The sequence below is a fragment of the Cervus elaphus genome, chromosome 7, assembly GCF_910594005.1.
Source record: "Cervus elaphus chromosome 7, mCerEla1.1, whole genome shotgun sequence".
NCBI classification, from domain to species: domain Eukaryota; kingdom Metazoa; phylum Chordata; class Mammalia; order Artiodactyla; family Cervidae; genus Cervus; species Cervus elaphus.
In genome coordinates, this window is record NC_057821.1 from 9,265,097 (window position 1) to 9,288,626 (window position 23,530).

Below are 23,530 nucleotides of genomic sequence, written 5' to 3' on the forward strand. Positions count from 1 at the left end.
CTGTGCCCCAGGGTATAGCCAATGCTGGTAGAGAGCGGTAAGACCCCCAAAGCCCTCCCAGCAACCCTCTGACTCCACTGGGGGCACTCCCACACATCCCCTGAGCTGTGTTCTGCCCCAAAAAGATAAGTTTGCCATCAACGCAACTTCCTGCCTCTCCGGGAGTCACCATCAGTGGCCGAGACACCCTGTCCAACCTCACCCAGCTCTTTCTCCCCCTCCTACGGCAGGCGCTCAGCACCTCTGGGAGCCTCTGGGGCCTCGAGGGAGGCAGAAATGGGGCAGGAGAAAGCGGCCCCCACTCCTTACTACCCAGAGCCCAGGCACACATCTTTTGAGTTCAGCCTGCAGGGCAGCGTCATCACACCGTGTTATAAAGTGGAAACTGAGGGTCCAAGGTGTGTGGTTTGCCCGAGGCCGCTCCCGCCTTCTCCTGTAGACCATGTCTCCCTGGCCAGCGCTTAATAACTCTGTACGTTGCCTCTCCTTACACATTGCTTTGAGGGGAGAGGAAAGAACCACGGACGAGAACCACATCCACTTTTAATAAGTATTTATTTATCCAACAGTTTCAGCCCTGATAGTGAAGCCTGCTGCAGTTTCTTCTGGCTGGAGCCTGCTTATGAGACCTGCTTTGCCACGGGGCAGGCGCTGGGATTCCAGGCCCGCCCATCACCCCAGACATCAGAGGAAATGAGAGAGTATTGCTCAAATGAGGGAGACTGGTGCTTTATTAAGGAAACAAAAAAGACCAGTAAGACCAGAGAGAGCTGCTTAACGCCTTTTGGAGGCAGCTGTTCCATCTCCTAGGCTCACCCCCTCCACGGCCTGCCGCGGACGAGAGCCTGTGGGGATGCAGCTCAGCCGGAGGGGCTCCTGGCCCTGAGCTCATCAGGCCCCTGCGAGGGTTTGGGGGTGCTCCGCGGCAGGGAGGGCGGGGTGCTGGGTCGGCCTCACCCCTACCTGGAGCCCAGCAGCAGAGGTTCCAGCAAATCGCCCTGGGGCGGGGAGGCGGGGTGGTCACTGTCAACTCAGCGATCCTCACCCACTGGGAGTTCCAGGCTCCCTGGGGCCGCCCAGCTGGCGGCAGCCGGACTGGCCTCTCCGCAGGGTTCCTTCCGGGAGGTCACCCCACCTGCTCAGGCCCCCAGCCAGAGCCGTGTCTAAACAGTTCTCCTAGAGTACTTAGTTCTAACTTCCAGCCCCTTCCCCTCGGGATCACAGGCCCCACCCAGCTCAAGGAGGCTTTCTCCCTCACTCCTGGGATCCCCAGGAACACCTCGCGAAGGCACATGACCAAGCTGCTCCCCACGCCCTGCCGCCCCAGCCTGCCACCCCAAACCACCTCCCGCAGGTGTGGTGGGCCCACCAGGTGCACACTTGCTCTGCAGGGGCTCATGGCCCCAGCGCTTTTATTTCTTCGTGAAAAACCAACCCCTCTCCTCTTTCTGCCAGCAACACTGGGCAGAGCGGATCGGCCAGATGCAGAGGCAGCTGCCCCCTGTCTCCTCCCCTTGCCCTCTGAGGACGCTCACATTTTCCACAGAGCGCGTCTCTGCAGAGTCTCACACCTTTGAACCAAGGTCAGGAGGCGGGTGAGTCAAGGCAAGTGTGAATCAGCACCAGCAGGGCGTGGCCCTCTCGTGTCCTGGAGTGGACTGGCCTGGGACAGGCTGATTAGGTACCGGCCCCCGCCCAGCGTTTATCGCTCTGAGTCAGAGAAGGAAGAGGGCTTAGTCCATCTCCACACCAGCATATCTTCCCCGGCCACGCGGTGGGACTCTGTCTGGATCCGGGATTCGTTGGAGGCCAGGAACTCCACCGCCCGGTCCCACACCCGCTTCATGCGCCTCCTGCGGAGAGGGGGAGGGGAGGGTCAGGAGGCCAGCCGGCCCAGGGCTGCCAAGGGAGCTGGGCTGTGGATGCCCTCTGTACCAAAGCTGGGAGCGCACCCCGAATTTATCTATCTGCAGGAAGAGTGGTCAGGTGCTAACAGGACTCTTGCAGAGGAGAGAAATTTCATGAGCCCAGAGAAAAGCTTCCTCAACCATCTCTGCTCCAAAAGCTTTCAATTAAAGGGAGCTGAAAGGGGCTGCAGCCCCCCCACCCCAGGTGTCCAAGTGGGAAGACTCTTGCTAGGACTTGATACTGCGGCAGGCCCACTGCCCGCCTCCAGTGCGGGCTGCATTTTAATGTCTCGCGTGGGCTAATTAGAGAGTGACCACTGGGCTGTTGAGTCCAGACTTCACAGCACTTCAGGGGATGGGGCTGAACTAAGCCTGCAGCGGGGGAGGCCTGAACATTGGAGCTGCCTGTGGAGACAGAGCCCCCAGATTGGGCCGTCTTTGCAGTGACCAGAGCCCCTGCTCTTTGGGGTCCCCGGGGCCCTGCACCCCCTCAGACAGCCCCCTATTTCCTCTTTGCTCCTCTAGACCAGACGGGAAGATCCCAGGGTGGTGGGGGAGGGCTGCTGACATCTACCCTTTGGTGAGACCCAGCCTCATGTCTGACTGCAGACCACTCCCCAGCACCCCAAGCATGCAGTGAAATGTGGGGGTGTGTGGAGCAGGGTGTTCAGCGGGGAGCGCAGATGGAGGGAAGCTCTGGAGGTGGCCCCTGACTCAGGAGGCAGAGCGGGGTCTCGGGGCTTTCTTCCAGGGGGGTCAGGTCCAAACTCCTGGGCTGTTAGCAGTCCTCACTTGGCTGGTCTGGCCCTGGCCACAGCGCCCCTCACTCAGCCCCTTCCCGGGCCGCCCATTACCAGGTGATGAACAAGCTCTTCAGATCTCCCTCACCGCCCACAAGCAGGCCCTCTCCGCAGGGCAGCGTGCCCACGCAGGGCTGACTGCCTGTGTCCCCATGAGCCAAGGGCTCGGCTGCCCTGACCGAGTGGCCACCAGCGGCCTCCCTGAGAGCTGGAGGGCTGCGGGGGTCTCGTGTGGGGGCCCAATGGCTAGGATAACTGGTCACCCTACACCGTGTCGGTCTGCGGGAGGCTCCTGGGGCGGGGCGGACGTGAGGGCCTCAGCATCCTCACGTCGGAAATGGGCCTGTGCAAGCTCTGCTTCTCCAGCTCCTCCTGGACGGACAACCAGAGCCCGGCACTGGGAGCAGAAAGGCACCAGCCCGCGGCCTCCGAGCAGGTTCCTTGCCGTCCTTGTGCCTCAGGGTTCTCAGCTGTAAAGTGGGGTCCTCGCTGTTCCCCCACCCAGGACCACGCTGAGGGTGGAGCGCGAGAGCTGCACCCATGGAGGGCTCAGAGCAGCGCCCAGCCCGCGGCAAGCACCCAGCGAGGGGGACTGCTTAGCACCACCCAAGAGGGCGGCCTCTGGGTGGAGAACTGGGCAGAGTCTGAGCCCACACTGCAGTGGGCCCTCCCTGCTGGCCGCCTCCTGGGACTCTCCCCTGATTCTAGCCCACCCCTGGTTTTGTCAGGGATCCATCCAGCATCTGCAGCCCACAAGGACAGAGGTCCCGGAGTCGTGCATGACAGTGGCCGGCCAACTCCTCCCACGAGCCGTGAGCCCATTCACTGCTGCGAAACGCTGTTTCCAAGTACAGGCGTGTGCATTTGTGTATGGGAACTGGACTGTGCTAGCTTAGGTAAGACGTGTTTCTGACTGTGCATCATGGCTAAAGTTGTATGAAAAACAACCTCCTCTTCCTCGCCAGTAACTGATTCAAGGAGAGATGAGTCCCTGGCCAGTGGAACCTCAGAGCTGTGTCCCTAGCGGCTTCTGGGGATGCTTTCCCTTGCTCAGGAGAGGGGCAGGGGGCCCACCTCCCCTCTGCCGGCTACACGGCCGGCGCTGCTCTGCCTGTCGGCCACCACTCTGCGCCCACGTGGACCTCCCGCCAGCTGACAGCATCCAGAGGGCAGGAGCAGGAGAGTCCCAGAGCGGTGGACCCAGAGGCCTGACCGTTCTGTCCCTGACCTCCATTCGTGGAGCCCCATCAGGCCCTTCCCCGCAGAGCCACTCAGGGAGGAGAGGAGACCGAGGACGCGCGCGGTGCAGAGAGGCAACGCTCACAGCGCTGCCGTCTCCAGAGCAGGGGGACCACGCCTCTGCACCGCGCGCCCGCATTCTGCCCTAACGAGCGATGGCATGGGGCAGAGGTGGGACGGAGCCTCACGCTGGGACCCCGGGGCTGACGGCCCCCGCCCTGCAGACTCCCGCGCGCTCAGCGAGGTCTGGCCGGGGACTCACCGGCTCTGCGGCGGGATCAGGGTGTCGCGCACGTGCAGGATGCCCACGTAGGGGTAGCGCTCCATGTCCTGCTCCCAGTCCACGTAGTGGTCCTGGACCACGTCTGCGGGACAGAGGGTGCTGTTCAGGGCGAGGCCCCTCGGCGGGGGGGCCAGCAGCCCTCTCCCGGGGGCCACGCACCTATGATCTTCTTCACCATCTCATACATGGCCTGCTCCTCCTCTTCCAACTTCCGCCACCGGTACTTCAGGAGGATCAGGAGCCCCCACAGGAACGCCAAGCCTGGGAGGGGACACGGCGTGGTTAATCCCGCCCGTCCCTGTCCCCGGCCAGCAGCCCACTGGCTCTCACGGGGCAGGTGGCTGTGCTGGAGGCCGAGGGGGTGGCGTCCCTACTGTGTCAGACCCGGGCTAGCAAGCAGGAAATGGAAGATGGGAAATGCGGGGTCGGGGAGGAGACAGGCTATTAAGTGGTCATCTTCCTCCTGCCGGCTGTCACCAGAGTAGTGTCCTAGTCCTCCTCCCAGCCTCGTCCTGGGCTTTCATCTTCTCCCTTGTGAACCAGAACTCGCATTCATACATATATACATGCCAGGCCCTTTGTATTCGAGATGCTGCTGCCGATAATGATGTCTGTGCCTGCCTGCGTAGGGAAGGGAGCCGTGCGCACGCCCAGATGGCCTGTGATTTGTAAGCCGGCTCTCTCTGCAGAGTCAGGCAGCTTCTGTGACATGGGCTTTCGCCTTCAGAGACACCCCGGGGTCTCTGCTCAAAGGCAGCCCCTGATGTCGGGAGACTCCCCTTTGCTGCTCAGCGCCCTGGGCCTGGCTCGCTTTCATCAGGCGTCTGCAGCTCCCCAGCAGGTGCTTACATTGTTCAGGGAGTAAAATCAGGCCAAGCTCCGGCTGCGTCTTCCCCTCCATGCGGCCTGCACTCTGGAGCCCCAGGAAGGACAGTGCCCAACTCCAGCCCAGGCCAGGTGCCCCTTTGGGATGCTGATGGCCCCCACCCCACATCAAGATTTTCTAGTTAATCTTTGTGCGCCAGCTGTCGGGTCTCCAAAGGAAAGCCGACCAGGACAGTGGTGGACTGGATCGTTTCCGTTTCACTAGACAGACCTCAGGTTCACTGGGCAGAAATGAACTCTGTGGGCCTGGGTTTCTAGACCTTGTCTCCCGTGCCCCAAAGTGTTGCTGAGCCCCGGGAGGCGCCGGGGGCGGGGCAGGGGGACAGGGCGGCAGGACTTACACCAGAAGAAGATGAGCACGTTGGTGACAGCTGTGAGCAGGGCGCGGCTCAGGCGGCAGCCAACACCCATGCGGGGCCGCGAGGACTCCAGGCAGACCACCTTGTCCACCGTGGTCACCAGCTCAGACGGGTCCTCCCCTTTCAACCTGAGACAGGACACAAGGCTGTAAACAGGCTCAAAAGCCCCGAGGAGCCACCGGAGAGGCCTCCCTTTCAGCAGAAAGAGGAGGAAGGAGGGGCTGGGAAGCCTCCACTTGCTGATAAATAGACTTGGTACCCTGGCTGCACTCCTTCCAGAAATTTCCCACGTTGGCTACTTAGAAAGAATAAAGCTTTAAAGACGGCAGCAGGCTTGAACCCCTGCCGCTAAAGTGACGCCCCCCTCTGTTGGGTCGTTGACAACCCCTCTCAGCGTGTGGAAGATTAAACTGTAAATTGGATTCCCACCTCCCAGCACAGAGAAATGGAAATGTTTACGGAATCGCTGGCTTTGCGAGGCATGGGGAGGGACTGAAACAGTCTGGGAGCGGGTGCTTCTCCTTGGCGATGAGGAGGCTCGTCAGCTGTTTAAGTGCAGAGGCCACGGGGCACCACAAGGCCCTGGAGCACGAAGGGGCCCGGCTCCCAGAGGCCAGACCCCAGCCCCAGCGAGGGGGACAGCGGGACGCTGGGAGACGCCACCAACCCCCGTCCTTCTAGGAGGTGACAAGTCCCTGCTCTGAACGGCACAGTGAACGGCTGGTGCTTGAACTGTCGGGATTTCTCATGACCGACTTCTTTTTAAAAAAAATATTTTACGTTGAAGTATATTGATTTACAATGTCACGTCAATTACTACTGTAGAGCAAAGTCCCGCGACCTACTTCTAATGCTTGTCGTGGGGGCCGGGCTCAAGCCAGGCTGCCCCCTCCAACGGGAAAAGGCGGTGTCATCATTCCTGGGTTGGCAGCCTCAGTGTGTACTGCCGAGGATAAAAATCCGTGTTCTTTGCCTTTCTAGCACTCGGGAAAATCGCTCAGCCACTCAGGGAAGCTTTATTATTTTTTTTAAAGCCAATGAATTCTAATGCCATGCATCCAGTTATCAAGCTTCAGGCTCAGCTGCCCGAGGGGCTTCTGCTGGCTGCACTGCTGATGGAATTAGTAATTTGAGTGGATTAGAGAGGAAGAGAACAAAACCCCAGAGTGTGCTTTAGTATCAGCAGCTGTAACCTGAACAGAGACCTGACGAACCCTGAGGAGCGGGGGGTGACGAGGCAGGGTCTCCCCAGTACGGGACTCCCGAGTCTGCAAGTGGCTGGTGCCCCCACCCCTGGGCTGAGGAGCCGGTTGGGGGCCTTGCAGGAGGGTGAAGAGGGCACCGTTTCTGCGAATCGTGCTCGCCAGGGACCCAACAGGCCAAACCGCCCAGCTGGAGTAAAACCCGGTCTCTCCATTTACAGTTTCCATACTGAGTGAAACCAACATACAGAATTGCCTCATCTGCAAATGAAAACTAACACCAAGGAAAGACAGAGCAGAAAAATGCCTTCTCCAGCAAACCACAGGGGCCAGCAATGGGAGGGCCCAGCCTGGGTTACTTCAAACAGGTGTAGCTGGACTGCCAGGCAGTCACCCTGACACCTGGATTTTCGCGTCTTATCCTAAACTGCTCCTCCCGTGGCATTGCTGACCCTTCTCTCTACGCTGCCCAGCTTCAGGCCCGGCCCTTGACGACTCAGCTGGGAGACCCGGCCTCCACCTCTGGGCCCCAGACGCCAGAGCTGCCAGGCGAGGACAGGGTCTCACTCACCAGATGCCCACGTCCTTGTTACTGCTCAGTATCCAGGTCAGCGCGGCTTCAAACTTGGTGGAGGAGCTGCTGGTCACGTTCTGTGGGAGGGGGCGGGGAGATTAGCGCTCCATCTGGGCAAAGCAGCGGGAATGCGACGGTCCTGCTGGGTTGCGGAAGCCCCCTCCGTGTCCTCCGCGTGCCCCAAAGCCCCGCTCCGCTAAACGCAGAGCAAACTGGCGGGATGGCGATCTGGGGCAGATGATCCCAGAGAAGAAGCTGTTGGAGGAGGTGATGCGGAAGTGTGCACGGGAAAACGGGGCAGGTCTGCGGCAGCCGGAGGAATGCAATTTCCTCAAGGACGGCGGCGCCAGGCCAGAGAGCTGGCAGCTCATCTGGAGGGACACGGAAGAAAATGTGGGGGTGGGGGCCCTCCCTGCGGCCACAGCTGGCCGTGTGGCCTTGGGCAAAGGCCCTCCCCTCTCCGGGCCCCAGGTGCCTCATCTGTGAAACGAAAGCTGGACGAGGTGACCCCTTGGGTTTCTGCCAGTTCCAGAAACCTACAATTCTGTCATCCTGAGGCCACATCGAAAATCAAATGGACCCGAAGCAACCTGCACGGTGATCCTGAGGGGAAGTGGAATGGCAGGTGACATGTGCTAAACAAGCTGCTGCGAGAGGAAAATGAGCCAGAAGAGTGAGCCCAGGGCCGCTCCGGGAAGGGGCAGAGCAGCGGCCCAGCCAGCTGGAGGGGGCAGCAGGTCAGGAGCGAGCTGCCTGCAGGCCGGCCCGGGCTCTCAGCTCACCCTGGGCCCAGTCACCCCACTGCTGCCTTAACTTCAGGGAGCTAAGCACTCAACTGCGTTAAAAAAAAAAGTTTCTTTTTTTTAAACAGGAAAGCAAACAAGCCAAAAAGCAAACACAAAATGAGGAAAATAAAACAAAACAAAACACAGGGCTTGAAAGATCAATACAGAAGCACCAGGACCTCCGGGGAATGGACGCACACGCCAGCCTACTTACTGCTATATATTCCTGGGCTTCCATGACAGGAATGCACTTGCTCTTTAGCTTCTCTGGATTTCCACATTCAAAATTACCTAGGAGGGGGAAAAACACACATTCAAACACAAAGAGGTGAAAAAAATGCACCTGGCAACCGACTGCACACGGCAGCAAGAATCAAGCCATCAGCTCTGACGGGGAGCGTGTGGCCCGCCGGCCCTGACAGCTGTGGGGCATCTTCACTGTGCAGCAAGATCAAAAGCCACTTAGCTTGGATCGAGGCCAGATCATTAAAACCTGACCTGCAAAGCAGTGCAGCGATTTGCATTAAATGACTAAAAAGCTGCCCAATACCAAGGTCTGTTTGCAATTGATCCCTAAAAGGATCAGACAGACAGCTCTGGAAGGTACTGGGATAGGACTATAAATAGACGCAGTCTGGGAAAAAGAAAGGCAGGGAGGCCACTGCACTGCAGGGTTTCTGACTCACGGCACAGGCTGGTGACCTAGAATGCCAGGTTTTGAGGGGCCCTGGGGAGCGATGGCCAAGGAAGAAGAGGTGTCTGTGTGCTGGGACCCCGGCCCAGCGCTCCAAAGCCCTCTGCCGAGCACCCTGGGCAGCCGGCTCTCACTTAGGGTGGAGCTGGGAGCCTCTCCCTTCGTCTGGCCCAGGCTTCCAGGCCCGGCCCATGGACCAGCCCCTCTGAAAACACCCCAGCCATGGGGGCCTCGTTTTGCCAGATCGGCTGGCCCTGGGGCCCCGCCACAGCCCTTAGCTTCCGATGGCCCGCTGTGGCTCACCCGCCAGCAGCTGTTTTGCCACGAGACTCCGCGGGAGCAGGGACTGTGCGATGCTGGGCCTTAACCCCTCACCGGCCTAACTGTCCTCAGCCTGGCACAGCCTGGGCCCTGGAGGGCCAGTCTGTATGTGTCTGTGCGCTGGGGAGACAGTGGCTGAAGATAACATTGCAAAATCCTGAGAATGGGGATGGGGAAGGAGGTGGGAAGGGGGATCAGGATGGAGAACACATGTAAATCCATGGCTGATTCATGTCAATGTATGGCAACAACCACTACAATATTGTAAAGTAATTAGCCTCCAACTAATTAAAATTAAAAAAAAATTACAAAAATCCCGAGAATGAACTGAAGCCTGCTCCTCGTCCCCCAGCAGCCAGATCTTCCTACTTCAAAGCTGGCCTCGTCCTTCCAGGCCCCCCGAGACCCAGCTGGCTTCTCGCGTGCTCTCGCCCGACCCCAGACTGCTCTGCCCTGCTCAGGCCGCTGGGACCACTGCCAAGTTCTCCTGGTTTCCTCCTCTCCCCTTTCTCATCCATGTTTGGTCAACAAAGCTTTAAAATGATCCTGCTTAGACGACACTCTTCCACTCAAAGCGCTGCCTTCCTGCACCTGGCTCCCTGTCAATCCCCTGCTCCAAGCCTCCCTGGCCCTCCCTGCCTGCAGGATGGAGCCGCAATGGCCTGGCAACCATGGCTGACTGGGTGAGACTCACTCACACTCCCTGTTTCTCCTTCCTCATGCAGCTAACTGCTTCCATCCCCGACTCTGCCTCTTTGGCCCTGCCTCTCCCCAACAAATACGTATCTAGTGCCACCTGGGCTTGAAGGCCTGGCACAGAAGCCCCCTCTCCTGTGAGACTTTCCTGACCGTTCCAGCTAAAAGACACTATGCCTCCCGTAACTTCTAGCCTCTTGGTTCCCATCCACCAGCATTTTATATCACCCCGTGGTGAGCAGGGTGGGTGGCCTGTCTCTTCTACTGGACCACAGGCAGTCTGTGGACAGGATCCTTGAGTCACCTTGCATCTGGCAAAGGCCAGCTCAGTGCCCTGTCCATAGCTGACCTCCAACAGGAGGTAGGGGATGGAGTACGGCCAGAGAGGCTGCACTCCTCTGCAGCCTGTCTCAGTGAGAGGCAAACGCTCAGAAGACAGCGGGTACCAGGCCCCCTGATGACAAGAGCCAGGAGCACATACGGAGGATGGGAGGGGGGAGAACTGCCTACTAGGATCCATAGTTTAAGAGCGGAGCTCCTCAACGTTACCTCCTGGGGGCCTCAGTAAACCTCAGACTTTGATGCAATAGGTTTGAGATGAGCCCGAGATGCTGCATTTCCGATAAGCTCCTGGGTGACACTGACGCTGCTGTCCTCAGACTACAACTGAATCACAAAGGTTTCAAACACGCCCTCCGGCCAGAATTTACACGCCGAGCACCTGGGCTGTAACTGACTATGATGCTCTGAGCCCCAACCCTGCCTCTCCTCCAGGGAGCTCACAGAGGCCCCCGAGACCAGACCGGTCCCCCACAGTCAGGAGAGAGGAGGTGCGGAGCTGAGGCCCACAGGTTTGGCCCCGAGGGCCGAGTACCAGTCCACTCAACCTTGACCTCCCGGCAACAATCTTAGACGAGGACTGGCCCTGCAGGTGAGCGGCGCCCCTCGAACCTCCCGCAGACTGACGTCTGGTTTTTGTGATGAGGACCCTTAACACAGGCACATGCCCTGAGCGGACCCACGTCATCAGTGGTTCTGAGAGCTTCCTGGATACCAGGAGAGACACAGTATAACGGTGCCACCTCGGGCCTCAAGGAACACGTTTACCAATGGAAACAGCGGCAGAGATTCCGGATGGTGGCGTTTCCAGGGGGTGTCTTGGGAGGGGGTTGAGAAGGCCCTTCTCTAGGGAGCAGCACTTGGTTTTCATTTAGTTACGAAAACAGACCTAAGATCGCTCAGTCAAATGGGGAGACTGAGGCCCTGAGATGTCAGGGACTGGTCCAGCATCCCACAGCCAGGGGGGACACTGGGATTCGTGACACCAGGACCCTAGAGGGCGGGACGGGCCTGAAGGTGCTCGGTCCACCACCCAGACCACGTGCTGCCTACAGAAGCCTCTGCGCCTGAGCAGGCCGACCTGGGACAGGGAGGCCCTCCAGGTCAGGAGTCCTAGACTCTGAGACGGCCTGGGGCCATGTCCCTTCCAACGCAGCACGGACCCCCAGAACACCAGGTGGAGGGCGTCCCAGAGAATGGGGCGACCTGCTCAAAGGCCTATGCGTGCACCCGGACCCCCAGGGCCTTCAGGAATCTGCGTTTTGCTCGGCTGCAAGGCTTACACGGGATGTGCCTGTGGGGGACGTGGGGAAGGTGAGGCGTGTCTCCCGGGAGACACCCACGGCTCCTCGGCCTTGGCCCGCAGCCCGCTGAGAAGGCGCGTGCCTAGGGAAACGTACTCACCCGCCTGGATGGCCAGGAAGTTGTAGAGCTCGTGCAGCAGCTCCAGCAGGGCCGCCTTCTGCTTGGCCTGACAGAACTGGAAGGGCACAGGACACGCGGTCAGCAAGGCGCGTGGGCGAGGGGCCTGGCTGCCTGCCGTCATCTCCTCAGCCACCCTGTCGAGAGCTAGGCCGCAAGGACAGCCTCACACCCAAAACCACGACGACAGCTAATTCTGCCAAGAGGTGGGCCCAGGAGTCGGGTCGACAAACACCAGGTTGACTGACTGCAAAGAACGCCGTGAACGCACAGGCAGACTGACGGCAGGCACGGTGACAGCTGAGGGCCCGACATTCTGCAGGCTCCCCAGCCCCGGCCCCGGTGCCCGCCGGGATAAAGCCCATCAGCCTTGGGGGGCAGGCGGCACCCGTCTCCTTGGAGGGCAAAGCCAACGCCGCACGATGCAGTCTGGTCTCCCCCGGGGCCGCTCCCGTCACGTTTTTGGAGAGTCAAGTATCTACAGTCTGCCTGTGGCTTGTCTACTTTCTGTATTGCCTGCTGCAAATGTTTAATCTTAGATTCTTCTAGAAATGGAAAATTTAGAGGAATCTAAGCTGTCGGGAGGAAAATGTCACCTGTGGGAAGAGGCACACCTGCGCACCCACTCCCGCAGCGACACCGTTCAGCTAGACTCGCTGCATTTGGAACATTTAAAACGGCTGCTTTTCTTTGCGCGTGGATGACAGGCTGGGTGCTGTGCGGAGTGGTCTCTATGTGAACCCTGAATCCTTACCACACCCCTCCCTGTACCCCGATTTCTCAGGTGAGTGGCCCAAAGTTTAGAGACGAGCAGTGGCCACTAAGATCCCATAGCTCGTAGGTGGAGGAGCCGCATGGGAGTGTCGCCAGTGGACTCCAAGCGCACTCCCCTGCTCCAGACAGTTACTGGGCACAGCCCTGGACCGGAAGTCAGAGGTCTGGGCTCTAGACCCAGCTCTGCAGCTAGACAAGAAACCAAGATCGTTTTCCTTCTCGGGGCTCATGTGCTGCCCTGATCTAATTTGGTTTTGAATAGTCTCAGCGGCCGAGCTTTGTCCCTTCATGTGGCCTAAAGGCCCTGATGACTTAACAAGGTACCAAACGATGTAACCAAGATTTACGCACGAGACAATGAATGTCCAAAACAACTCACATGTCTACTAGCAGAGTCAGAAACCCCAACTACTTTTTAAAGACGATTTAATGATATTGACAAAGCTGATAATTGTCAAATATAACTAAATATACAGAGATCCCAATTCTATAAATACATACATACACAGAGAGAGAAGGTAGGAGGAGAAGCTCCCCAAACATTAATGGTGATTGTCTCTAGGTGTCAGACCCAAGGGTGATTCTTGTCCTATTTTTCGAACTTGCAACACATCACTGTCACAATCGGGAAAATAAGCAGGAGCAATTATACTGTTCCGAACTCAGACATTTAGGCAAAGCAAGGTCGAAAGGACAGGAGGTACCAGACCATGTGACAGCCTGATTAAGATAACACACCCACTGCCAGCCCATCCCCAGGGTTTCCACAAGACAAAAGCAGAAAGCATGACAAGACTTGCAGAGAGCTGAGACAGGGGGAAAAACACCTGTCTCTAAGACCCAAATGCCCCTCTGGGTTTTGGGTGAGCGTGAGCCACAGAAAGTGTGAAGCTTTCAACAAGAAACTCACTCAAGTTGAAAAGTGCCCCCTGAGCCGCCTGCTCCCATGCGCATCCTCCCCAAAGGCTGAGTGTGCCCCACGGCTCAGCACAGCAGAACCCAGCACTGAGCCCGCAGGGAGCCTGCATGTCCTGGGCGGGGACCCGCCTGGCCAGGCTGGGCACATCTTCAGCGAGGAGCTGGATGGTGCGTGATGGCTCACGCGCTGGGGATGAGCGCATCCCGCCACCGAGGATGACCCCGGAGGGAATCTGCCCTCCGTCATGGGTCTGACATACTCACAGGTGTGCGGGACCAAGAACAGAAACCAGGGAACCCGTTTCTAAACAGAAGACAAACGAAACTAGTATCGCCAGAGAAGTCTCGCAGAAACGAAATTTTTGTTCCCGTTTGTTTTCTGTCTTGAAAAGTCTAGTTTCCCCTTCTGGCCATGTTTCTGGGCCACTTCCTTTAATCATCAACTGCAGTTTTTACGATAGAAGGCAGATTATGCTTATTATGAGTCTGTTTTTATAAAACAGTAGGGAAGCAAAGATATCTGGTGGATGAAAGCAATAAATACGTGTAATAAAAACACCCCCAAATATGATACAGCAGAAGCCGAAGAGAAATAAAACCGCTTGTCTGCATCAGGATGCCACTTCATTAACGTGGGTAACATGGGCCTGGGGATGAGTGTGTGTGACTCCTTTCCCGGCCTTCTCCCCCTGCCCCCAACTGCCAGAGATGTGCCCTGAGGGCTGGGGGAGGCCTGGAGTTGCACACTTAATAATTAGACTACTAAGTCATGCCCTCTGGCAGCACAAGGCTCTGCCTGGCAGGATTTATGACTTGAAAATTTACAGCCTCTATCTTCCCCAGACTACTACCTATACTGGTGGCCTCCCAGCTCCTTGCTAATGCCATTTTCATGACTCGTAAATGGACAGGACGGCTCACCTTCCCCAAGTATTATTTGTAGGGAACATTAAAGTGTCACAAAACCAATCTATAGACTAAGAGAACTAACTCCACTTCAGATGTGTTTAAAACAACCCCTTGATGACGTTTCAAATCACAACAGCATTTTCAGAGCCAGAGAGGAACGACCTGAGAATGTGGAATTGAGAACCTGGCCTCCTGGCGCTTAAAAAGCTGCCCGCCCTCCCTCCCAAAGCCAGGGAGCTTGAGAGGTCCCTCAACCACCACCCACCACATCCCCCCAGACAGACTTCGGCAGAAGATCAAAGCCCTTGATGCTGCGATTGATGGGAGAGCTCCTATAACAAGTCAGGGGTTGGATCTTGGGAGCTCAAATTCTGTTTCAAGTACTCCTTCACTGCTGCCACAATTGAGTCTGACACGTACATCACAGAAGACGATATGGTTCTGGTACATTGCAGGAAGCACTCCTGAAAATGATCCTTTTATGATCTTTTTCTGGGCAAGTTTACCTCCCAATGGAGGCTAACGTCCTTGGGAGGAATAGTGAAAGCTAGAAAAACTCAAACTCACCTCATCTGTTTTTGTCTCACAGTCCACTGGCAGTAATTTCACTGAGACCAAGAAAAGAAATAGAGGAAATTAAAAGTGTGGGTTTTGGAAAAGGGTACAAAAAGGGATCATTCTCAAAATTCAGAGGAAGTAAAACATTACCAACAAAAAGGTGGGGATTAGAAGGATATCCTCTAAATGAAGCATTTTAAAAATGTAGGCAGTAAAATGTAAAGGGGTTCTCAGTCCTGGATTAAGAATTAGGACACCTGTTTTCTAATCTCAGGGAAAAATGATTAGCCACAGGATATCAGGTAACTACTCACTTAACCACTCTGAACCTCTGGTTTCTTCTTCATAACATGGGATCACTAAAGCCTTCCTAGCTTAATTTAGACTCATTGTCAAACAAGACAACATATGTGGTGGTTCTGTAAACTGTAAACAATGTTATGTTAAACATGATTAATACCATCATGGGAGGCGAATTCCAGGTAAATTCCCAGTATGTATCCAAGAGCTGTTGTCTTAAAGCATCTCAGCAATGACAGTATACTGTTTTTAACATCACCAATGTAGTTACAGTTAGAACCAGTACAGTACCATGACACTCCTGGGTCTATTTAATTTCTCCAGCAAGTGGACAACCTGCTCTCACAGTCAAGAAATTATCTAAGTGTGTGCGTAAGTCTGGGATCCCCGTGCCCACAGACTTCCTCATATACCCAAATATCCATCTGCTGCAACAGCTAAGACATAGTTTAGCTTTTCCCTGCATTTTGTCTGTTCATGCTAGGCATGGAAAAATGTGGCCTGGGCTCAAGGCTAGGAGTAGTATTAATCACATTCGTTCTTTGTAAAGAATATTAAAAGCTGGTAAACTAAAGGGTCACTTTATACTTAAATTTATAAAGAAATGATCGCTCTGCTGTTTCCTATTAGCCTAGAGAATTCTGGAAGAAGCAAATTTCCCTTTTAGAAAACACACAGATCCTTAACTATTCGTTAACATACTGTATCTGGCAGATCTCATTCTGCCATGTCTCATCACAGAACTAACTGGACAGAGGCATGGCTGGGAATATCCTTGAGTCACAGGACCCTCTCTTAACACATTTCATGAAGGTGCTGGAAACAGTGATAAATGCCACCATTTACATCAGTTTAAACTCTTTAAAGGCTCTTGCACGTCTGTCTGGGGCAGGATTCATATAATCTCCTTTTGACATCCAGTGGGTCCCCTGGGCCAAAGAAGAGGAGGATGTGGTCTTTTTGGTGCTGCGAAGCTGGGACCCCAATCAGAACCTATCTCTGAGTGGGTGACCTGGGGTACTGGCATGTGAATGAGCAAGAAATCAAAAGGGAGGGCAGAGCTCAAAAGGAGTGGGGATGGGCCTTTAGAAGGCCGTGCTATAGGGCTTTCTCTAGAGAGGGAAAAGTAAAAGTGACTCCGGAAAGACTGCTTCCCGCACGTGGTGGAAAGGGAGGGCTAGGGCCTAAAGAACGAACGGGAAGGAGTGAAAACAGAAATGATTGCAGATGCAGGAATCCCACAGCTGGAGGAAGGAAAGTCTTAAGTCTGGAGGGAAGAAAGTGGCCAGAGGTATTTAACATGCCCGGGACGTGCCGCCTGGCGCTGAGAGGCCCGGGGGTCGTTTCGGGGACACCCGCGCGCCCAGCGCCCTCCCCTGCGCCGGCCCGGGACGTACTGTTGTCCTCCGCCTCCTGCGGCGCCGAGGGCTTGCCCATCTTCACCCAGAGGATGCCCAGGAAGACGAGCAGCAGCCCCAGGCTGGCCCAGAGCAGGAGCCGTGACAGGCAGCGCTCCAGCCGCCGCCCCGCTTCGGGCCGAGCGCGCGCCGAGGCCGCCGGGCCGGCTCTCGTCGCCCGCAGGCCCGGGCGAGGGTCGGGGCCAAGGAGGGCGGAGGGCGGCCGCGCCGAGGCCTGAGGCGCGGCCCACCAGCGCCGGAGCCCGGGGCTGGCGCCTGGCGCGGTCCTGCCGAACGGCCGGCCGTCCTCGTCCTCCTCGGAGCTGCCCCGGGCCGAGGCGCGGCGTCTAAGCGGCGCGGGGCGGGCGAGGCCGCGGGTCCCGGACCAGGAGGCCGCGGGGGCTCCGAAGTCGCCGTAGGCCCCGGGCGTCGCGTAGGCCGGGTCCGAGACCGGCGGGGAGAGCCAGGGCTCCGCCCGCGGGGAGGCCGCGGCGGGCCGGGCGCGCAGCGGCGCCTCCTCGCGCAGCCGGGCCTCCTCGCCCCGCGCCCGGGCCGCCTCCCGCGGCCGCTCCTCGCCGCGCAGCCGGGCCTCGCCGCGCAGGCGGCGCAGCTTGTTGCGGTAGACGTCCCGGGTGGTGTCGGTGATGGGGCCCGGCTGGAAGCCCAGGGCCTGCAGCTCCCGCCGCAGCTCCAGGTCCGACAGGCCGGCCATGGCCAGGACACCGCCCCCGGCGCGCGCCGCACCCGGAACTGCTCCCGCCCGCGGCCGCGGCGGAGCGGGCGGGGCTCCGCGCCATGACGGGAAGGTCAGTGGTGGCCGCCATGTTGGGACGTCTGTGACGGCCGACGTGTGGCCATGATGGTGAGGTCAGACTCGGCCTCCCAGGGCCACCATGTTGGGGAGGTCTGAGGGCTTTTTTGGCGGGTTTTGTTTTTGGTTTTCTTTTCTCTTTCCCATTTTGCTCACTCCTTCTCCCTGTAAGACCAAGTGTTCTTTCTCTCTGAATCCTCCACCCTTTGGTTGGGTGGAGGCATGGTGGTGGTAGTGTTAGGGAAGTAGTAGTTAGAATAGGGAAAAGGAGTCCGACGAGACAAAACCTGATGTCAGGTGAGTGTAAGCTCCTCTGTTTTTGTCTGGTCGAAGATTTGGAGTGACGGACATTAAAGCCCCCTCGGGGTGTTACAGCTCTCGGGTCTTGGATAGACCGTGTTATACCTCTCAGGTCTCCAACAGACCGTGTTATAGCTCTTAGGTAAATCAGTGTTACAGCTCTATTTTATTTAGATAATAGCAGGACAATCCATATTCGAGGCGTGAGGGCACGTAGATCCAAAGATGCGAAGACAAGAGCGCCCCATGGCGTGCGCGCGAGAGAAGAGAGCTTTGGCTCCTCTTTTTAATATGTTTCTCTCTCCCTGGGCCTGTCCTATGTAAACTGGGTCAGGCAGGAGTGCTGTTTGTTTTACCTGAGGTTCTCACTCCGGTCCTCGGACCTTCCTTTGTTCTATTTTCGTGGGCTTTTCCCTTCCAGGTCTTTTAACCACTGCCATCCTGGACTCCTTTTCCCTATTCTAACTACCTAACAGTAGTTTAGTAGCTAAGTCGTGTCCAATTCTTGCAACCCCCATGGACTGTAGCTTCTCAGGCTCCTCTGTCCATGGGATTCTCCAGGCAAAAATACTGAACTGAATTGCCATTTCCTTCTCCAGGGGATCTTCCTGACCCAGGAATCGAACCCAGGTCTCCTGCATTGCAGGCAGATTCTTTACCGACTGAACTAAGAGGGAAGCCCTTTGAGGGAGGCATGGTAGGTGCGCAATAAAGTCATGTTGAGTTGCTTAATGGTGACAAAACATTACCTGCCATATCAGTAAACGAAGGATCTAGCCACCACCTTACAGCCAGCCCCATTGGTGAACCCTAAGGGAACAAACTCAGGGTGGAAACAAAGAATGCCCACCATCTAGCAGTCATCAAAGTGCAGCCACCCTCAAGGTGCAGCTTGAGGAAACTGGATGAGAAAACACAGGATACTAGCTCCAGATAACTGAGGTACATACCAAAGGAATAATTTCAGTGAGCTTAGCTTCTCGTATCTTCCCAAACATAGAAAAGTGCTAAATCTCTTAATTTGAGATATCTGATTTTCTTTTATTGACAGTAATCTTTTGTCATGACTTCCTGGTATTGTTGCAAAAACTCATATCATGGCTTCCTCTTCTGAACAGTTTTCTCAGGGTTAACTGAGAGGCTGTCTCCTGGGCTTACAGTCCTAAGAACATCCACCAAATAAAACATGATTTTCAACCTTTAGGTTATGCATTTTTTTAGTCAATAATGGTGAAAAGAGGAACCCTGCCAAAAGTGAGGAGACAGAAACCTCTGCCTCTCTCCGAGCTTGGGGAGGGCTTTGTTTGGGTCGTGGAGTAGACCCCAGGGATGCTCTGGGACCCAGTACAACCTAAGGTCATGGTTGGCTGGCCTCTGTGTTTTCCTGGCTTTTCACTCACTGACATTGAGCCCCAAGTGGGTGCAGACCCTGCTCTCGACCAGATGTTAGCCCAAAAGGAGCTCCTGCCATCCCACGACAACACCGCATCCCATCATGAGGGCAGAAAGCCACATGCCCCTGGGCTCTGAGGGGCAGTTCAGGCCAGCGGGAGGAGGCTGTGTGGTCAGATAGTGGGATTTTTATAAGGTGCGATGGGTAGGGGGAGGGGCTTCCCTGGTCGTTCCAATGGTAGAGAATCCGCCTGCAATGCAAAAGACCTGGGTTCGATCCCTGGGTCAGGAAGATCCCCTGGAGAAGGGAATGGCTACCCACCCAGTATTCTTGCCTGGAGAATTCCATGGAGAGAGTCCATGGGGTCCCAAAGAGTTGGATATGACTGAGCGACTAACACTTTAACTTGGGTAGGGGAAGACTCCAGAGATGTAGTTTTGTGTCGCCTGTGGATTTAGGTAGGGGGTTCTCAAGTCCCAACTCCATCACTAGATGTGCGATCATATCCAATTAACATTTCTAGCCTGTTGGCTAGTAAACCTCATAGGGTCACTGTGAGGATTGGAAGAGGCAATTTGTATAAGGTGCTCAAGACACTGGGCTTCCCATGTGGTTCTAGTGGTAAAGAACCGAGGTTGGGAAGATCCCCTGGAGGAGTGCATAACAACCCACTCCAGTATTCTTGCCTAGAGAATCTCATGGACAGAGGAGCCTGATGGGCTCAGTCCATGGGGTCACAAAGAGTCGGACAGGACTGAAGCAACTTAGCATGCACACGAGGCACGTGTGTTATAGTGTTTGTACATAACCCATTTGTCTGCAGCATCCGTGCTGTATGGAAGCTCCCACCTGGCAAGCTGTTTGATTATATGAAGCTCTTAGCAGAGAAACCCCGAAGGGAAGCATGGGGAGTAGCGACAACTGGCAGTAACACTGTGGTTCGTGGTCTTCTTTGAGTCTCCCTCTCTGTACACCTTCCACATGGCTCATCAGCTACCTTTTCCTAACGCTTATTGCCAGCCTCATAAGTTCCATTCCCTGTCTATGCCTCCAGTTCAGTTCTCCCCTTCCCCCAGTCTCCCATTGCCCACCCCCACCTTGTCCCCACCCTGGGTCCCAGTGTTTGCATTCCCACCACTTGCTTTATCACGGCGCATTTATCACTGGTCACACTGGGGGGGACGTGACAGCCCCAACTTGGTCAGGCGGCTGAGTCAGCCTCGCCCCCCCCCCCAACCCCCGCTTAGCTGCTCCCCTGTGGTGTGGTTTCTTTCACCGAGTGTTGTTTTCCTTTCCTCTGCCTGTGTTTGCACGGAATGCCATGAATTTGATATAGTGATTGCCTAACACACATACCACATAATAGTATTTTCTTTCTTTCTGAAGCACTGTTTGCATGACAAATGAGTTGGTAACATTTGTGCCTCTCCTTGCAGCTGTGCAGTTCAATATATAAAGAATGAGCCTTTCAGCATCAATACTGGCCCTGTGTATTCTAAGAGGGCTTGAAACTGATGCTTAAACAAACTTAATGTTACAGCGTTTTGCAGAGTTACGGTCTATCTCCACACAGTGGATCTTGGGGAGGTTTAAAAAGATACTGAAATGGAGCTATGCCCAGGGGTGGTCCCCAGTATGGGCTCTGTCATCCTTCCTTGTGTTTGGGGTCCTGGCTGCTGCTACTTACACCCAGGGCCAAGTGACCCACAGCCCTCCTCTAACCCCACCCCAGCCCTGTCTTCCCTTCAGCCTAGAACCCAGCATGTTTGCAGCAGTTCCCCTACTCCCACCCCCACACTGGTCCACCTCTGCCCCCCTGGGTCTAACAGGACTTTGGGGGTCATGTGCCAACACTTAGAGCATATTTGCTAATCATGCTTCCCTCCCTCCCATCCCCAAGAAGAAGCCTCACAATCTGAATGAAAAATTCAATCAGGAAAAAAAAAACCTCGTGAAAAAAGAAGTAAAAACCTTAAGGGTCAACATTCCTCCAAGCCTTGGGCCTCTGCTTTCTCCTCCTGAACTCCCCACTCCAGTCCTCCCCCGCCCTTGATTGATAACCCTTCAGGGTCCTTCATTACCGGCTTCAGTGGAGTCAGCGTGGTCTGCCTCCTCCCAGCGGCATCCCTGCTTCCATCACTTGGTCTTAGCGCACCTTTGGCACCACTGCCCTGGTCGTGTCTCGGGCCGCCCTTGAGGCCCCTCCAGGCCTTCTTGGATCCGCCTTTCTATGTCTCTCGTGGTTCTGCTGCTGGGCCTGTATGGGAACACACATTTCCAAGAACAGGGCAATACTGCAAAGTCAACAGCTGTCCTCCGTGCCCTCCTTTCTCATCACTTTGTTGTGGGTTTTTTTTAAATAAGGCGAGCAGCTCGAGCAGCTCAGGCTGTGGTTCGTCTTCTTGATTTATTAAAGGCAAAAGTGGGAAAACAAGCTCCAGTGTCTAAATCTACTTTGTAACCACATCCACACATTTAGTGGAGATGAGGGGCCGCTCTGAGGACGCTCTGAATTCCCGGGGGGCTGCCACAATGCTTGCCGTTCTGCTGACCTCTCTCTGCCTTGGCAGAGCCTTGTAATAATAACAGCCATGAATCTTTTAGTGGGTTCCTTTCTCCTTCTCCTCCTGCAAAAAGCCCTACACACATTTATCAGGTCCTTAAAGATGCGCTGGGACCATGGACTTGCCCTTGATCCACCTTGTCCCCAGCCCCAGGATCCCTCTTGGCTATTCTGGGCTTCCTTTGAACCACAGCATGGGTGGCGTCACACTGGGGGTGGGGGGGGCGGCTGGGAGAGTACGGCTGGAAACAGACAATGTGGGTGTGATTTTCGTCTCAGATTTGGTCTGGGATGGCCCCTGGTCCGTCCAACATCTTGCTGCCTTATCTCAGTTTTCTGACCTATCTCTCTAGGTCAGTGAAGGGGCAAATAGAGTCACAGAGAAGTGTCAGAAAGGGGTCAGTGAGCAGTTATGTCACCTGCTTTTCAGCATCGGCTGAAAATTAAACAAAACTCACTCTTCTGGCCACTTTTACACTTTGATATCTGTGAGTAAGAGTTCCTTTAGCGCCATGAAATACATTCTCCGATGTCAATAATGAATTGTGTATGAAGAAAAATGTAATGCTTTCAGAACATTTTCTTTTGGGCTTTGTCCATGATTAGATTATACTAAATTATAGAGTACAGATATCAAGCAATTACTCTTTGCTTTTAACTATTCAATTTCATGGCAGATCCATGTAGTGCAGTAATTATAAAATCACACCGATGTGGTTACTGAGAAAATGCCTCATCATCTCTGTCTTGTGAGTCTAGGCTCAGGTCGCCCTATGAATTACCCATGGTCCTAAGTGTAAAAGTACATTTCAGATGAAAACGGGTAATCTGTAACTCTCTGTAATTGCCAGGTAACTGGAGAGATTCTTGCAGGTTTTGCTGGATAAGCCTCACCAGGATGCGGGGAGAAGGGGCATCTTTGCCCTCCTGGTTCCTCTGGGCACTTCCCCTGTCTGATGCTGCTAGGTCCTGCTCTAGGCATCCTCTAGCTTTAACCAGGAGTGTGTCTCTCTTTACTTCTGTTTTGTGAAAACATGATCCTTTTGTCCTTGACTCAGCTCAGAACCTCCCCAAGCTACCACTCTATCCTCCAGTTTTAATTCCTTCCACGACTGTGTCTGTCCTGTAAGCAATTGAGTCCGATCTCCTGGAAATGGAGGCGCTTAGAAAAAAAAAAGAATTATTTGAGCCGATGGTGAGAAATCGAACACTGGCAGGAGGAGGAAAACCCAAGGAGAAAGGCACCGACACTTCTAAAGAGGCGGTCAGGGCGCCGTGCATACAGAAGCAGGTGGCTGAGCCCCCGTTCTGGCTCATTACCGGGAAGCACAGCAAAGGCCGCCGGGTGAGGCTGGGGGACAAGCCGGCTGCGGCGCCGAGCTTCCAGCGGGGCTGTCCAGTGGAACGGACAGCACCTTTGCGCTTCCCAGGTGCTGTGCTTGCTGAAGCAATTCCCACTGAAAAAGATGCAGACCGGGACTTCTCTGGCCGTCGCAGGGAGGGGGGTTGAGACTTCACGCCCCCAATGCAGGGGGCGCGGGCTCCAACCCTGGCGGTGAAATTAAATCCCGCATGCCCCGCTGCAAAAAAAAAAAAAAAGGATGCAGACCATCTGGGGTGAAATCTCCCAGGAGTCTGATTTCCCTCCGTGGCATACGTTTCAATACTGCTGTGCAACCCTCAGGAGCTTTGAGAAAATCCCCCCGAGGGAGCAGGGACCCTGGCCCCAGAAATGGGCGCCCCCTGCTGGTGACGGGGCAAGGTGGGCTCACTGGCGGGGCGGTCCCCAGCAGAGGGCGAGAGGAAGGCGCGAAACGGACCGAGAGAAAGAGAGCCTTTCGTTTTTCTGCTTCTCGGATTGCGTTACTGACAGACGGAGGAACTTAAGGGGGCTGGGAAGGGCGAGGAGGGGTCCTGAACCAGTTCCTGCAACCCCAAGCTTTAGAACGAGATTCCTGTCTTTTCCTCCGCACCCTCCGACGTGCCCTGCTGCAGCCCTCTCTCCCTATTTATTAGCGGCTGTCTTGGCAGTATTTCCCGGGATCTCGCAGCTGTGCTTGGGTTGATCAGTACGTGCATCGAAAACTATGTGAGCGTGCAC

General features: G+C 55.6%; 1 protein-coding gene across 1 annotated transcript; it reads right to left on the bottom strand.

Moving 5' to 3' along the window:
• Window positions 1-538: 538 nt before the first annotated feature.
• On the bottom strand, window positions 539-17,114 carry LEMD2 (LEM domain nuclear envelope protein 2). Its single transcript, XM_043907197.1, has 9 exons — window positions 16,363-17,114; window positions 14,675-14,715; window positions 11,489-11,564; window positions 8,249-8,325; window positions 7,247-7,326; window positions 5,456-5,601; window positions 4,389-4,490; window positions 4,209-4,311; window positions 539-1,853 (listed from the first exon to the last, which is right to left on the bottom strand). Exons 1-9 carry the CDS (start codon window positions 17,072-17,074, stop codon window positions 1,703-1,705), a joined length of 1,488 nt encoding a protein of 495 aa, XP_043763132.1. The 5' UTR covers window positions 17,075-17,114; the 3' UTR covers window positions 539-1,702.
• Window positions 17,115-23,530: the final 6,416 nt, after the last annotated feature.